This window comes from Neofelis nebulosa, chromosome 3 (assembly GCF_028018385.1).
Source record: "Neofelis nebulosa isolate mNeoNeb1 chromosome 3, mNeoNeb1.pri, whole genome shotgun sequence".
NCBI lineage: Eukaryota > Metazoa > Chordata > Mammalia > Carnivora > Felidae > Neofelis > Neofelis nebulosa.
In genome coordinates, this window is record NC_080784.1 from 205,346,110 (window position 1) to 205,360,462 (window position 14,353).

The 14,353-nt window shown below is 44.3% G+C and overlaps 1 protein-coding gene across 6 annotated transcripts in view; it reads right to left on the reverse strand.

The window, feature by feature from the left end:
* Nucleotides 1–14,353, reverse strand: part of GRK4 (G protein-coupled receptor kinase 4) — a 96,287-nt gene that overhangs the window by 57,877 nt on the left and 24,057 nt on the right. For 5 of the 6 annotated variants that reach the window (XM_058719651.1, XM_058719654.1, XM_058719649.1 and 2 more), the window contains exons 2-3: nt 9,464–9,559; nt 2,940–3,052 (exon numbers count right to left, since the gene is read on the reverse strand). In XM_058719651.1, coding sequence (XP_058575634.1) covers nt 2,940–3,052; nt 9,464–9,559 — 209 coding nt within the window. The remainder of the gene's footprint in view (nt 1–2,939; nt 3,053–9,463; nt 9,560–14,353) is intronic. The other variant, XM_058719653.1, reaches the window with a different exon arrangement.

The window sequence follows — 14,353 nt, forward strand, 5'->3', positions numbered from 1 at the left end:
TTTCAACGTTTTTTATTTATTTTTGGGACAGAGAGAGACAGAGCATGAACGGGGGAGGGGCAGAGACAGAGGGAGACACAGAATCGGAAACAGGCTCCAGGCTCCGAGCCATCAGCCCAGAGCCTGACGCGGGGCTCGAACTCACGGACCGCGAGATCGTGACCTGGCTGAAGTCGGACGCTTAACCGACTGCGCCACCCAGGCGCCCCAAGGATATTATTTTAGATAATCTGGGCGGGACTGATTCAGTCAGCTGAAAGGTACGTTAAGGCCAGAGCTGAGGCTTCCTCAGAGGAGTTCTACCTGAGGACAGCAGCTTCTCTCCTCTTGGAGGGTTCCCTCCTGCCCTACAGATTTCAGACTCTCCTGACCAGACCTCACAGTCATGTAAGCCAATTCCTCGCAATAAATCTCTTAATAAATATCTCCTCTTGGCTCTGTTTCTCTCACTGAACACTGACTGACACAGAGGCCCTTAATTCAGTCAACAAACACGGAGCAGAGAAGAGAGGGAACAGCCATGCCAGGCGCCAGGAGGCAGAGAGATCAGACGCCATGTCTGCACTCCAGAAGCTCCAAGGACCTGTAACCGCCTCCCACAAGGGAGGTTCCAGGAGCAAGTGCCCCACACACGGCCTCATCAGGTGTTATCATCGCCCCACACAGCTGGCACCAAAACCAGACCAGAGCAGAACCTGTCACGCCAGTCAACTGGCGCTCCCCAGTCTCGTCACACCGCCAGGAGGTCCAAACCTGAACCAGCTTTAGCAAAGCAGCTTAGCCATTTTGAAATAAAGAAGAATCATAGGTCCTTAAATTCCTAAAATATAGCAGCTTGGCAAATATAAGCCAATGCACGAAGACATATCCACACTCTACTCCTGGACAAGGGTAGGCGTGCCCCACCACACCAAGTTCTAGCTGGAAAAAAAAAATTACCTCCTTTCAAAGCCCTGTCTTATTCGAGTAAAGGTGCCAGGAAGGAAAGGGCTGCAGGAGCTCCAGGGAGAATAGGTAAGAGTCTCACATGTTTTTCTGAAAGAATTCAGGTGTACTCCATTCTATTGTGCTTTGCTTTATTGCACTTCACAAATAATGTGTTGTGTTTTTTTGTTTGGTTTTTGGGTTTTTTTGTTTTGTTTTGTTTTGTTTTACAAACTGAAGGTTTGTAACAACCCTGCAACCAGCAAGTCTATTGGTGTCATTTTTCCCACATCACTTGCTCATGTCATGTCTCTGTGTCATATGTGGAAACGTTTGCTATATTTCAAACTTCTTCATCATTATCATGTCTGTTATGGTGATCTGCGATCAGTGCTCTTTGATGTCACTTGTAACTGTTTGGGGGCGACATGAACTGCACTCATATGAGGCTTGGTAAATGTGGTGCGTGTTCTTACTGCTCCACGGACTGGTCATCCCCTCTCTCTCCCTCTCTTTCCTGGGACACAGCAGTATTGAAATCAGGCCAATTAATAACACTACAATGGCTTCTAAGTGTTCAAGCAAAAGAAGAGCCAATCAATGTGGCAAACTTGTGTTTTGTCTTATTGTAAGACACAGCCACAGACACCCCAAGTCAGCGACCCCCACCATGGTCAGTCAGCAGCCATGGACACCAAAGCAAGACCCTCCACCAGCAAAAGATGACAGCTTGATGACGGTCAGATGACAGTTAGCATTTTTAGCAGCAGAGTATTTTTTAATTAAGGTATATACATTGTTTTTTTAGAATAATGTTATTGTACAGTTGATAGACTACAGTATAGTGTAGACATAACTTTTTTTTAACGTTTATTTATTTTTTTGAGAGAGAGTGACAGAGGATCTGAAGCTGGCTCCAGGCTCTGTGGTGACAGCAGAAAACCCGATGCGGGGCTTGAACCCACCAACCATAAGATCATGACCTGAGCCAAAGTCAGGACACTTAACCGACTGAGCCACCCAGGTGCCCCTAGACATAACTTTTATATGCAGCGGGAAACAGAAAAGCTCATTTGATCCACTTCATTGCGATATTCACTTGTAGGGAATAAGTTTAAGAATTCCCTGAGTTTGCACCAATGGGTTAACAGGACTTAGGGCGGAAAGCCACCACAGGGCAAAAGCGCCCCCAGTGTAGAACAAAGCAAGGAGCGGAAAGCCGCTTCCACAGGACGAAAGCGTCGGAGAACAGGTGGAAGTGGAAAGCCCCACAGCAGGATGGAAATGTCCAGAGCTAATTAGCAAGAAAAATGCCTTGTCAACCCTGAGGTAGCACGCTCTGACACTGCCCCTAGATAATTTAAGATAAACAGACACGGTGCCTGGTGCCTGCAGTAAATAGCCGTCTGCTCGGTGCCAGGACTTGGATTTGCGTTGACCCTAAGCCCTAACACTGCACACCTTTGAAACCCCCTTCCTCTCACACGCGAGTTAATGATCACTGTTTTACTGTCTCTTTCTGCACGTGCATCACGTTTGTAAGCCTTCTGATCCTAGTAAATACGGAGCAAGGACCCTTACTCTGGGCTCTTGTCTCCTCTCCAACATTAGCCTCTCTCGTGTTTAATTCTGCATCCACTCTCTTGCTGGACAAGAGAGAACTCCGGACTCAAAGTCTGCAACATTCGCTTCACTGACATGGTCTGGAACTGGACCTGACCCGCAATATCTCCAAGTGTGCCTGCACTGACCGTACGTTAGAAGGAGGGTCACCTGCTTCCAGACTCCAGCTGGCCCCAGACAACTGAAACCCGGAAGGCAAAACTGCAGACAAGAGGGAATATTATATAGGGACTTCCACACCAAGGTAACATGACACCAAGAAGCTAGTTTATCCCCTCTTACCATCATTGCCAAGGTCTACTTAACTTAGAGAGATCTAAGTTTTTAGATCGAGTCTCTTAATTTTCAAAAGCACAAGACTGGGTGATTCAACACTGAGATAAATTGCTCACCACTACGTCTAGGAATTTGATGTACATCTTTAGATCATGTCTTGTATCACAGAATTGCCTGAAGAGAAGTCTTCCTATTGGCTGCTTGTCACAAAGGCTGTTATAATCCTTTTCTGGGTGGAGAAAGGGGATAAGAAATGAACAAATATATTCATTACAATTCAGAAAGTGATTTTCTGAGCCTGCCATTTTCACCTGATAAAATAAAATCAATAATAGTATTTGCAGTATTTTTTTTTAACTACTGGTTTGTTTACTAGTCTAGACTGGGTTATCATGAATATTTATAATCCCTCCACAGAGCAAAAGGTAGCTGGAAGAATTGATAAAAGTGTGTGAAGCAAACTGGAAATGTCCCTGCTCCCCTGCAAAAGGATTTATGTAGGGGAGCAGTATTCCCTGGGGAACTGAGCAGTCAAGATCACAGTGAAGGAAAAAGGGGGCAAGAAAGAGACCTGGCCCCGTCCTTGTACAGGCCTACCCCCCAGTGTGTTTGGGACAAATTGTATGTGGTGAAATACATGACAGGATGTACTAAATTACATTTTTTAAAATTCTTTGCCATTTTGCTACCATTTTACACTTTTACAAGTTACAAACATTATATATTCTTAATTATTTTTTTTTAAAGACACACACTGAGATTTTATTTTATTTTAGAGAGAGAGAGTGAGTACGTGCGTAAGTGGGGGGGGGGCGCGGTTAGAGGGAGAGAGAGAGAATCTTAAGCAGGCTCCATGCCCAGTGCAGACTCTTACTCTGGGCTCGATCTCACAACCATGAGATCATGACCTCAGCTGAAATCAAGAGTCAGACACTGAACCAACTGAACCATGCAGGTGCCCCTCTGCTTACTTGTTTTTCAACTGTTTTTTTTTTCTTTTCAGGGGATAATATGTTATATACCTTAACCTTACCCCAAACACTGATACTGTTTTGAGAACAAAGCACTAATATTTAGTCAAAGTATCTAGAGGGATATAAAACAAAAATGATGGGAGTGCCAGGGTGACTCAGTTGGTTAAGTGTCCAATTCTTGATCTCAGCTCAGTTCTTGATTTCATGGTCGTGAGTTCAAGTCCCACAATGGGCTCCACTCTGGGCACAAAGCCTACTTAAAACAAACAAACAAACAAACAAACAAACACAAAAAAGTTATGTTCAAAATAGGCTAATTTAAAAATTGAGAAAATCAGTTGCTCTGAACCTGAAATGAACGTTATGTTCAGGTACTCTTTTTTTTTTTTTTTTAAACATTTAAACTTTTTTTTTTTAAACGTTTTTAAACGTTATTTTTGAGACAGAGAGAGACAGAGCATGAACAGGGGAGGGGCAGAGAGAGAAGGAGACACAGAATCTGAAACGGGCTCCAGGCTCTGAGCTGTCAGCACAGAGCCCGATGTGGGGCTCGAACTCACGGAGTGTGAGATCATGACCTGAGCCAAAGTCAGACACTTAACCGACTGAGCCACCCAGGCGCCCCTCAGGTACTCTTAAAGTGGCCCTAAAGCTGAAGAATTAAATAAAATTTGTGAAAAATAAGCAAGCCATAACAAATTCCTCAATTAACAGGTTTGTTAATGCCAAGTAATTAGTGGAATCTAAATCCGACTTTGGATCGCTGAATTTGCATATAGAAAAGGGTACGCAGGGATGTAGATATTTTGGTTGCCAGTGTATAATCGCTTGTTTCAACAAACAACAGTTTTGCAGAGGAAGGCGCTGCAAAGCCGATGGCCAGAGTTCAACATGTGCGGTGGGAGACCCCTGTGGGACATCCCGGGTTTAAGCACTGCTCCGTAAGGACACCCGGGGAGCTCAGTCAGTTAAGCCTCCGGTTCTTGACCTCAGCTCAGGTCATGCTCTCAAGGTTTGTGGGATCGAGACCCAAGTGGGGCTTTGTGGAGACTGCTTAGGATTCTGTCTCTCCCTCACTCTCTGACCCTTCCCTGCTCTCTCTCCCTCTAACCCCTCCCCCGCTCATGTGCACACGGGCTCACTCTCTCTCTCTCTCTCAAAATAAATAAACTTAAAAAAAAAAAAAGTTTTGTTTTGTTTTAAACAGAACTGCTCCAGAGCCCAGATGTGGGGAGGAGAGCGACACAGTGAGGAGGAAGCCACCGCAGCGGGTCAGGAGGGAACAGCCTGGCAGGGAAGACAACGTTACACTCCAGCTTAATCTGGTTTATCTGGTAAAGCCAAACATCTGAAGTTTACGGCCGTGAGGGCATAACTGTGGGTACATAGTTCAGATTGTTTTGCATTTTATATTTACATCATCCTTAGACGCTAAAAATACTTGATTAGAGATGGATTCCATTCAAACTTTCCAAATTCATTTCTTGATTACCCTTAATTTCATCCGGAACTCTGTTAGATAGGAGTCCTTACTTGTAAAGGAAGCTACCTAAATGGCTCTACAAGTCTTAATTCAGGTTCAGCAGGAAGAACATAAGATCCTGAGGCTCAGATACTGTATAAATTTCTATCCTAACTATAAAATCTCTGAGGAAATGATCACATGATGCAAGCCACATTTGCTGAAAGATCTTTAAAAACATAAACACAGGGTAGGAGCCCCTTGGATGTTTCTGGAAGGAAGCGGGGCAAAATCAAAGAGCATGAGGAGGTCTAGGACAAGGCCGGGTCACGTGACACGCGCCTCCCTCCCGTGTGGAAAATGGCGCTGCCGCCCTCTGCCCACAGCGCTGGGTAAGGGCAGGGACTGGGGGGACTCCGCACACACACCTGGCTGAACGGGCTGTCCATCAATGGGAGTTTGATTCTGGGGACAGGCCGGTCCTGCAGCGTGGTGAGGAGGCAGCAGGGACGTTCAGACTGGACAGCACTGATGTGGGCACCTCACGGGAAAAGGTCTAATTGTACGCAGTCCAATCGTCTTAGATTGGCTCAGGTACATTAGCAAAAACGATGCATGGCTCCAAAAGACCTTAATTCTAGTCTTCCCCTTGTATTTGGGTGGTGGGAACATAGGTGACTATTTAGTCAATAAAGTCCTTTTTCTATTTCAAAATATTTCATCACACAATTTTCTCCATCCTGCAGTAATTCAATACTTTCACACTGATGACATTAACAGCAGAACCCTAGAGAAATGACAGCAACATCACAAAACCCATGGGAAGTAATACAATCAGGGAATTAAAAAAAAAAAAAAAAGTTTCTCTAAACCAGTCGAAAACAAGCCTGGCATTTAAATAATCACAAAAACTGTAAATCTATTTCCTTTTACCTTATCTGGCTCACAATTCTATTGATGATTTCACTTTTCCATGCATTAGATTTCACATGTTACTAAAATCAAACACCATAAACCACAGAGATGTGCCACGAAATATGTGTCAGAAGCAGCAGCCACCCTCTTTCCGTCTTCCCGTCAGAAGCCCTGGTCCTGCAGGAACCGGAAGATCCAGCTTCTTCTTTTGACCCCTCAGAGGCTGCACAGTGAACCATCTACTGTCCCGGCCATGGGTGAGCAGACGCCCCACAGGGAGTTCAGGCCACAGAGAGGGGAAGAGCCCTGCCATGGTAGACAGGGACAGGGAGGGCCAGCACCGGAGACTTCCAGGTCGGAGCCCTCAGGGCACCAGAGTCAAAGTCCGCTCCCCGAGAGGCACTCTCCCTTGGGCAGCGTAGGGAGGGGAGCCAGCCACATGAGACACTGGGGTTTCTAAGTGCACCAAATTCTGAGGCAAGGATGAGCCACTTACCAAAAGCTCTCTTGCTTATTTCAAAGTGATCCTCCTTCAGTAAAAACACTAACTCTAAGTTTTATAGCTCATGGATTCTCTACAAGCCACCAATTTAGAACAACCAAAGGCTAAACATTAGAAAGACCCAGCATGTGCCTACTACTGCACTAAATCAAACACACACGTAAACTAATAAAATAAACGAAGAGCTGCATACAAAGTAGAGGGTATCTGACTGGAAGTATCGTTTTATTCAGTGAGAAAGTCGGCTTGTACATCTTCCCTGAAGCAACTGCACTAACGTCACCAATTCACCCATTCCTTCATTCATTCACTTAACAAAACTGTGGGTGAAACAGAGACCTTGACCTTGGGATAAATCCAGTGGCCGCTTGACCTCTCCGCTGACATGCCCACCAACCTGGGGCCACCCTGGCCCCCGGTTCTCTGGACCCGTCCGCTCCCCAGACTGCGCACAGACCCCCCTGGCTGTTCCTCCTTGGTCTGCTTTGCCCGAGCCACACCAGGATGTGAGGTCCTCTGAACCTGGTCAAGGGCCCCTTCTCCTCTTCCTGTCTCTAGGGAGAGCTTATCCACTCCCAGTCATGACTGCTAAACGCCATTGAGACACAGATCTCCCCCAGACCCAAACTCTTCCGATCTCTAAACATGAATGTGCCCCTTCCGTCCAAACAGAGCTGCTCACACCACGGACCCGATCTCAGTGGGTGGACCAGACGTGGAAGCCACCCTTAATACCTCTATCCTTCCTACCTCCACATGTAAATCCAACTGATTCTACTTCCTAAACATCTCTCATGGCCATCCAATTGGTCCCCTCCATCCCATGCCAAGCTGCCATCATTTCTTGCTCACACAGGGCGACAGTCTCTCCCATGGCCTTCCTGCCTCTCTATCTACCCTGTCAATTACATGCCTCACCCTGAAGCCCGAGACGCCCTCCAGAGACGTGCGTCTACTTACGTCAGCCCTCCGCTGGAACTCTGAGAACGCCACCTTTCTAATGAGATGGATGCCTTTACCAGGCCTACAAGCCCTGCCTCCCTCCTCTCCTCTCATCCAGTGCCACTTTCCTTCTCCACCTCTCTGCTCCAGTACGACTGGCCTTTCCGATGTCCCTGGGAATTGCCATGTTCCGTCTCACTTTGGGGCCCTTGTACTTACCCAGCAGGTGAGAACTTTTCCTTCAGAGGGCTTACTGCAGTTTGTAACTATGCTTATTTCTGCAATGATTTATTTCATAACTATCTCTGCCAAGAGGTCAGAAGTCATGTCTGCTTCTTAGCCACTGTTATTGGTGGCACCATTCCCAGTGCTTGGTACATAGAAGCAAATAAATGCTGACATTTAAAAGTTAACTAATGGAGTGGTACACCTTAGGCTCATACAATGTTATATGTAAATTATATCTCAATAAAAATAAAATTAATTTTAAAAAAATGAAAATAAAAATTAATTTTAAATATAAAATATAAATAATAAATATAAAATAAAAATAAAAATTAATTTTTAAAAAAGAGCATGAAGTGGCGGGGGGGAAGGTTAACTAATGGGATATTTAATGTCATTTACTTCATTCTATGTACGAAAAACTACCCCCAAAGAATCAGAAGTATACAGAGGTAATTTATGTGCAAATATACATGAATATATTTCTATGATCCTATGAATATATTCAATAGCATAAATAACCCCAAAGTAAAGCTTATAATATCTTAATTATAATGCATGTGTCAAATAATGGAATCAATCTTTGTATTAATCACTTGGGGCTACATGCAGAGAAAAATTACTATTAACGCTATGGATCAAGTATCAGTTGACCCAAAGAAGCATGGCCAATAATCACATAAAAAGATGCTCGACATCATTCGTCCTTAGTGAAATGCAAATCACACCGGCTAGGCTAACTGTAATGAAAATGAGCGTTGGCAAAGATGTGGAGAAACTGGGACTCTCGTATGTTGCTGGTGGGAATGTAAAATGTGCAGCTGCCTTTGGGAAACAGTTTGCCAGTTCCTCAAAAGGTTAAGAAAAAGTTAAGCTTAGAGTTACCATCTGTAATAGGCTGAATAACAGCCTTCCCAAGGTATCAGGTCCTCATCCCTACAAATACAACCTTATTTGAAGGAAAAAAAAAAAAAAAAGAGAGAGAGCCTTTGCAAATATGATTAAGTCAAGGATCTTGAGATGGATGACTGTGCTGATTATCTGAGTGGGCCCTAAATGCAAACATGTGTATCCTTACAAGTGCCCAGAAATAAACATTCACCTTCACAGTCAGTTGATTTTGATAAAGGTACTAAGACAATTCAATAGTCATTCAATGAATGGTTCTGGAACAACTGGATATCCAATGCAAGAAAATGAAACTGGATCCCTTAAAAATGGCTAAAATGGTAATTTTTATGTGTACTCTACCACGAACACAAACACTTGTACATCAATGTTTCTAGCAGCATTATTCATAATAGACGAAAAAAAAAAAAGGAAGCAAGTCCTCTATCAACTGATGAATGGATAAACAAGAAGTGATATAACCATATGGTGAAATGTTACTTGCCAAGAAAAGGAATTAAGTACTGATTCATGCTACCACATGGATGAACCTTGAAAACATTGTGTTCACTTCTAGAGAGATGATTAGTTGGGTCATGGGGAGAGGAAATTTTACTATATTACTCTTCTGTCCTATATAGAACAATGTGCACATATTACTTCTTAAAAGAATAACACCTAGCGAATGGTACAGTGCCCGACGTGGGCCCCAGACTGGCACTATTTACTCACCAATGGAACATCTAAGCTCGCTGCACTGGCTGACAGGGGGCAGCTTCAGCATTTCCTTCCATTTTTTACTACGACCTCTTTTTTTGCCATATCCTCCTAAATTGGGGGAAAAAAGTATTTTTTTAATGATCAGAAATATCCAATATCTGTTTGAGTAGTTTGGTACCCATCGCGAGTGAAAATACAGTCTTAAAACAATTGGTCTTATCTAGAAGCCAGCTTGACAAAGTATAAAAATCCCAAGTGATACAATTATTCACTGGCTCTATCTTTTAGAAACTGTGTGACCTTGACCTTCTATAAGTAACTCTGCTGAGCCTCGGCTTCCAAATTTGTAAACCGGACGTAACATATCATACATGGCTGCATACCTAGTATGAATCAAACACCTGCAAAGTACAGGAAATACAATCTCACCCTTCCATTCTAGTGCGGGAGGTTTTAGAAAAAACAACCAAAAAGCAGTTAATGATAAGTGATTAAAATATCAGCCAATCACACAGTGCTAAGTGGTATGAAACAAAATCAAGCAAGGTGAAGGTGAGATCAGAGAAGCCCTCTCAAGAGGGTCAAGCTTAGGCAGAGGCGTGAAGGATGTGAGGGAGTGAGTCTCTGGAAGATCTGGACGAAGAGTGTCCCCTAGAGAGACAAGACTGGTGGGAAAAGCTCTCAGGTCGTGTTTTTAGCAGATGGCAGGCACACTTGCGGTAAGCGGAGCATAGAGAGGTAAGAGTCTCTATGTTGTTTGTACATCTGAAACTAAGGTAACGTTGTGTGTCAACTATACTCAAATAGAAGAAAAGTTTTAATAGATAAGTAAAATAAAAATCTAATAAGATAATATTTTAGAAAGATCTTTTTAAATAAGCGCCTTAAAAAAAAATTTGGAACGCCTGGGTGACTCAGTTGGTTAAGCATCCTACTTGGGCTCAGGTCATGATCTCGTGGTTTGTGAGTTCGCTCTGTGCTGACAGCTCGGAGCCTGGAGCCTGGAGCCTGCTTCGGATTGTGTCTCCCTCTCTCTCTGCCCCTCCCCTGCTCTCTCTCTGTCTGTCTGTCTCTCAAAAATAAACATTAAAAATAAAGCCTCAGAGAAATCAGAACCTTCAATTTCAAGCATTCTGAGGAGCTGAAATTTTACCAAATTTCATCCAAGAGAAAATATCACAGTTTTGGTGAGTGTGATTGGAAAGAATAGGGAAAGCCATGTTCCGGGAAGTGACGAGCTCGGCCTTGACCACCGTGAGCAGAGAACTGAGAGAAAGCCACCTGGAGGACAGCGGCATGGGTGAGCTCAGGAGAGAAGGCCTGGCTAGAGACGCGGATTCGACGGCAGTCTGCCAAACAGATACTGGTTGGACACGCAGGGGCTTCTTCCGTGGCCTTTTTGCTCCTCCTCTTACCATCCCTCCACCACCCCATTTCAACTGGGATCGGGACTCCAGACTTGTATCGCGACTGTAGACTACACAGAGCTCCCAGAACACCTCAAGGTCAACATGTTCAAATCAGACTCCATTTATCTTCCCCTCGAATTCAACCCTCTTTCCACACACTATGCCTCGAGTGGGCTGCCTACCGTCTACCAGGTGAATGGAGCTGGAAACTGCAGCACTAACTCTCTCTGAAGTGCCCCACCCATTTATTCAGAAAGCATTTGCAGCTGAAGTCCCGTGTGCGGGGCACTGTCCGGGCACCAGGCACACAGTGGAGGGTCAGGTGGCCAGCGCTGCCTTCAGAGGCTCTCCTGTCCCCTACTCTCCTTGCCCACGCTATTAAAAGATCATTAGCCTCTTCTTCTGACTGGCCTTCCTACCTCTGGTCTTCCCTTCCAGACCCTCCTCCATACTGCCTTCCACGGTTACTTTCCTAAAATGCAAGTAACAGCCCCCTCCTGAGTCGAGAGATGAAGCAGAATAGAGCACAGCCCTGCCTACCATCATTCCACAGGCACACCATCCCCGAGCCACACTGTCTACAAAGGTCCCAAAGAAGCAAAAGCAGGTTCCATCCTGGACTGTCACTCTGGGCTTATTACTGTAGGCAAATCTCTACTCAGCTCAGGCAGAACCACCCCCACACAGCTTGCCCCGCCTTCCTAGGGAGATGCAGGGACTCCTTCCTCTCCATACCTTTTGCGTCTTGAAAACATCTTCATTAAATCTCAATGGCAGGTTCTAGGTTAGTGGCCTCACTCTCAGTGTATCTCCAGCATTCAAAAAATGATCAAAGGAATAAATAAATGGACCTCCAGGTGCCCAGCACTCTACGAGCAGTATACCGCACACAGCAGACACTAAAGGAAAAAGCTGGAGATGCTGACTACAGAGTACGGGTCAGAGGAAGGATGAAACTGCCAAGGTCTAAGAGGAGGAGGAGGAAGTTAGTTTACTGAGTATTTATTATGTGCTGGGCACCTTTCTAGAAGCGTCATAAATATATTGACTCATTGAATCATCCCTCGTCCTATGATGAAAACACTACTACTATTCGCTTTTCTCAGATAAGGGACCAAAGCAAACGGGTCACATAACTTGTCCAACATGCCACAACCAGTGAGATGTGTGGGTCTGCCCCACTCCAGGAATCCTGTTTAATCATTACTGCTATTAAGAAGAAAAATGGTGTAACAAAGCCTTTTTTTAAAAGTACACAAACATTTAAAATAATTTGCCGTAAACACATTTACAATTAAATCATGTTGTGAAATGAAAATAATATTAAACCAACATTTCCCAAACGTTGGAAGTGGTTATGGTGACGGCCCTAATACCAGCAGCCCTTATAAGCGCTGACCGTAAGCTAGCCACTCCGCTAGAATATCCTGGTCTGCTCTCACTAGATCCTCCCATCAACCCTACAAGGTGAGTACTGCTGCTATACAAGGGCAAAGTTGTTTCAATCCTAATTTTATAGGTGAGGAAACTAAGGCACAGGTATGTGAAATAATTGGCCCAAGGCATTATAAGCAGTAAACAGAGAAGCTGGGATTTGAGCCCATGTAATCACACTGGCCGAATGGGGACATCCCCTTTGTCACAATAGCTCAGTTTTTCTATCGGTAATTAGGACCACCAAGGGAAATGCATCCAGTGACCAAGAACTGGACCGAATAGCTCTCTGGCCTACAAATTCTGCTGGATGTTAAGAGGTTTAGGACTTGGTTTTCTACTATGAATACCATAATTATGTTTATAACATATTCTGGGATATTATATGCCATCCTGAGTATAAGACACGCCAGAAAATCACAATCATTAATTTGGCGTGTGTTATCCCAATCCATTTGTAAATCTGTGTGTGTGTGTGTGTGTGTGTGTATGTGTGTGTGTGTGTGTGTGTGTGTGTGTGTATGGCTTTGAACAATATATTGCTTTAGAGGAAGATTCTTTTTTGTTTTGTCTTGTTGTTTTTATTTATTTTTGAGAGAGAGACACACAGACAGACAGAGCACAAGTAGGGGAGGGGTAGACAGCAAGGGAGACACAGAGTCTGAAGCAGATTCCAGGCCGTTGAGCTGTCAGCACAGAGCCCGACGTGGGGCTCAAACCCACAAACCGTAAGATCATGACCTGAGCCTAAGCCAGATGTTTAACCGACTGAGCCACCCAGGCCCCCCTGGAGGAAAATTCTTAACCTGGCATCCACAGGCCGATATCAGGGTGTCCCTGAATTTGGACAGAAAAAAACTCACATTTAGCTTCACTAACTTCTGGCCAAAACTCATCATTTCTGCCAACCACAAATGTAGGCAAGAGTACCACCATATTAGTAGTACCTGTGACTTCATCACCAAGAAAATTCGGATTTTTCTATCATGTTACAGTTGTCAGAAATAACTCAAAATGTCATTTACACTCACACTGCTTTGAAATTACAACATCGGTGCCAGATTGTCCACAAGGGCTCAGGTGACAGGGCCAAGCAACCCCTAGGCAGCTCTGTGCCTGGTCGTTAATCATTCAGACTCCAAATGGCAGGTCCCACGCTCTCACGTGGATTGTCTAGTGACTCCCTACAACTGTGTTGATGGACGCACGGAAGCAGCTGTGTCAAAGGCCACCCCACAGCTTCAAAGCCCCACTCGGACTAAACAATGACACCCTTCACACGGACAGATCTTTAAAGGACAAGGCTTTAACTTGCCTAGGTATTGCCTTGCTGCTTAATGCTCGGATAACAAAGCACTTCTTATAACACTAATCCATTAAATTTTACAATTATTTCAATATAATTGACTTCTGTTACAATCATGTGTATATTATTTTATTTAGATTAAGAACTCCTACTCTAGAGGTTGCCAAATTAGCAGGAATGGTGTGTTACTGCATACACCACCCTACAACTTTTCCTACACAGCTCAGGCCATTTTGACACAGATTATCCACTTGTCCCAAGTGGGCTCCATGCTCCTCCTGCCCCCAGCCCCCAGCCTCCAGCCTCGTGACCTTTGCCTTCCTTGTTTCATGGCCCAAAAAGCTCTTCCTCAGCAAAGCTAGATCCCTCATCTCAGGTCTTTTCTTCTGGCCACCCAGTCTGAACTTTCGTGTCCTACCCCCACGCCTAACCCTTAGCATCCCCCTTCTCTGCTTTACTGTCTCTTCTTAGCCCTTATCACCATCCACCATGCAATCTACTTAAGGTATGCTATTGAGGACCTGTGTCTTCACAAGATTAGAGACACCTTGAAGAGAGGGGTTTATCTGTGTTATTCACAGTCATAATCCCAATAGCTACACAAGCACCTGGCATAAAATAAGCATTCAGTAAATATTTGGTGAATAAATGACTTTGTTTTAAATACTATATAAATATCCTATTTATCTATTTCCCATTAATAGTCATTTAATGTTCCTGGTTTCCAGTATTACAAATAATGTTACAACAAAT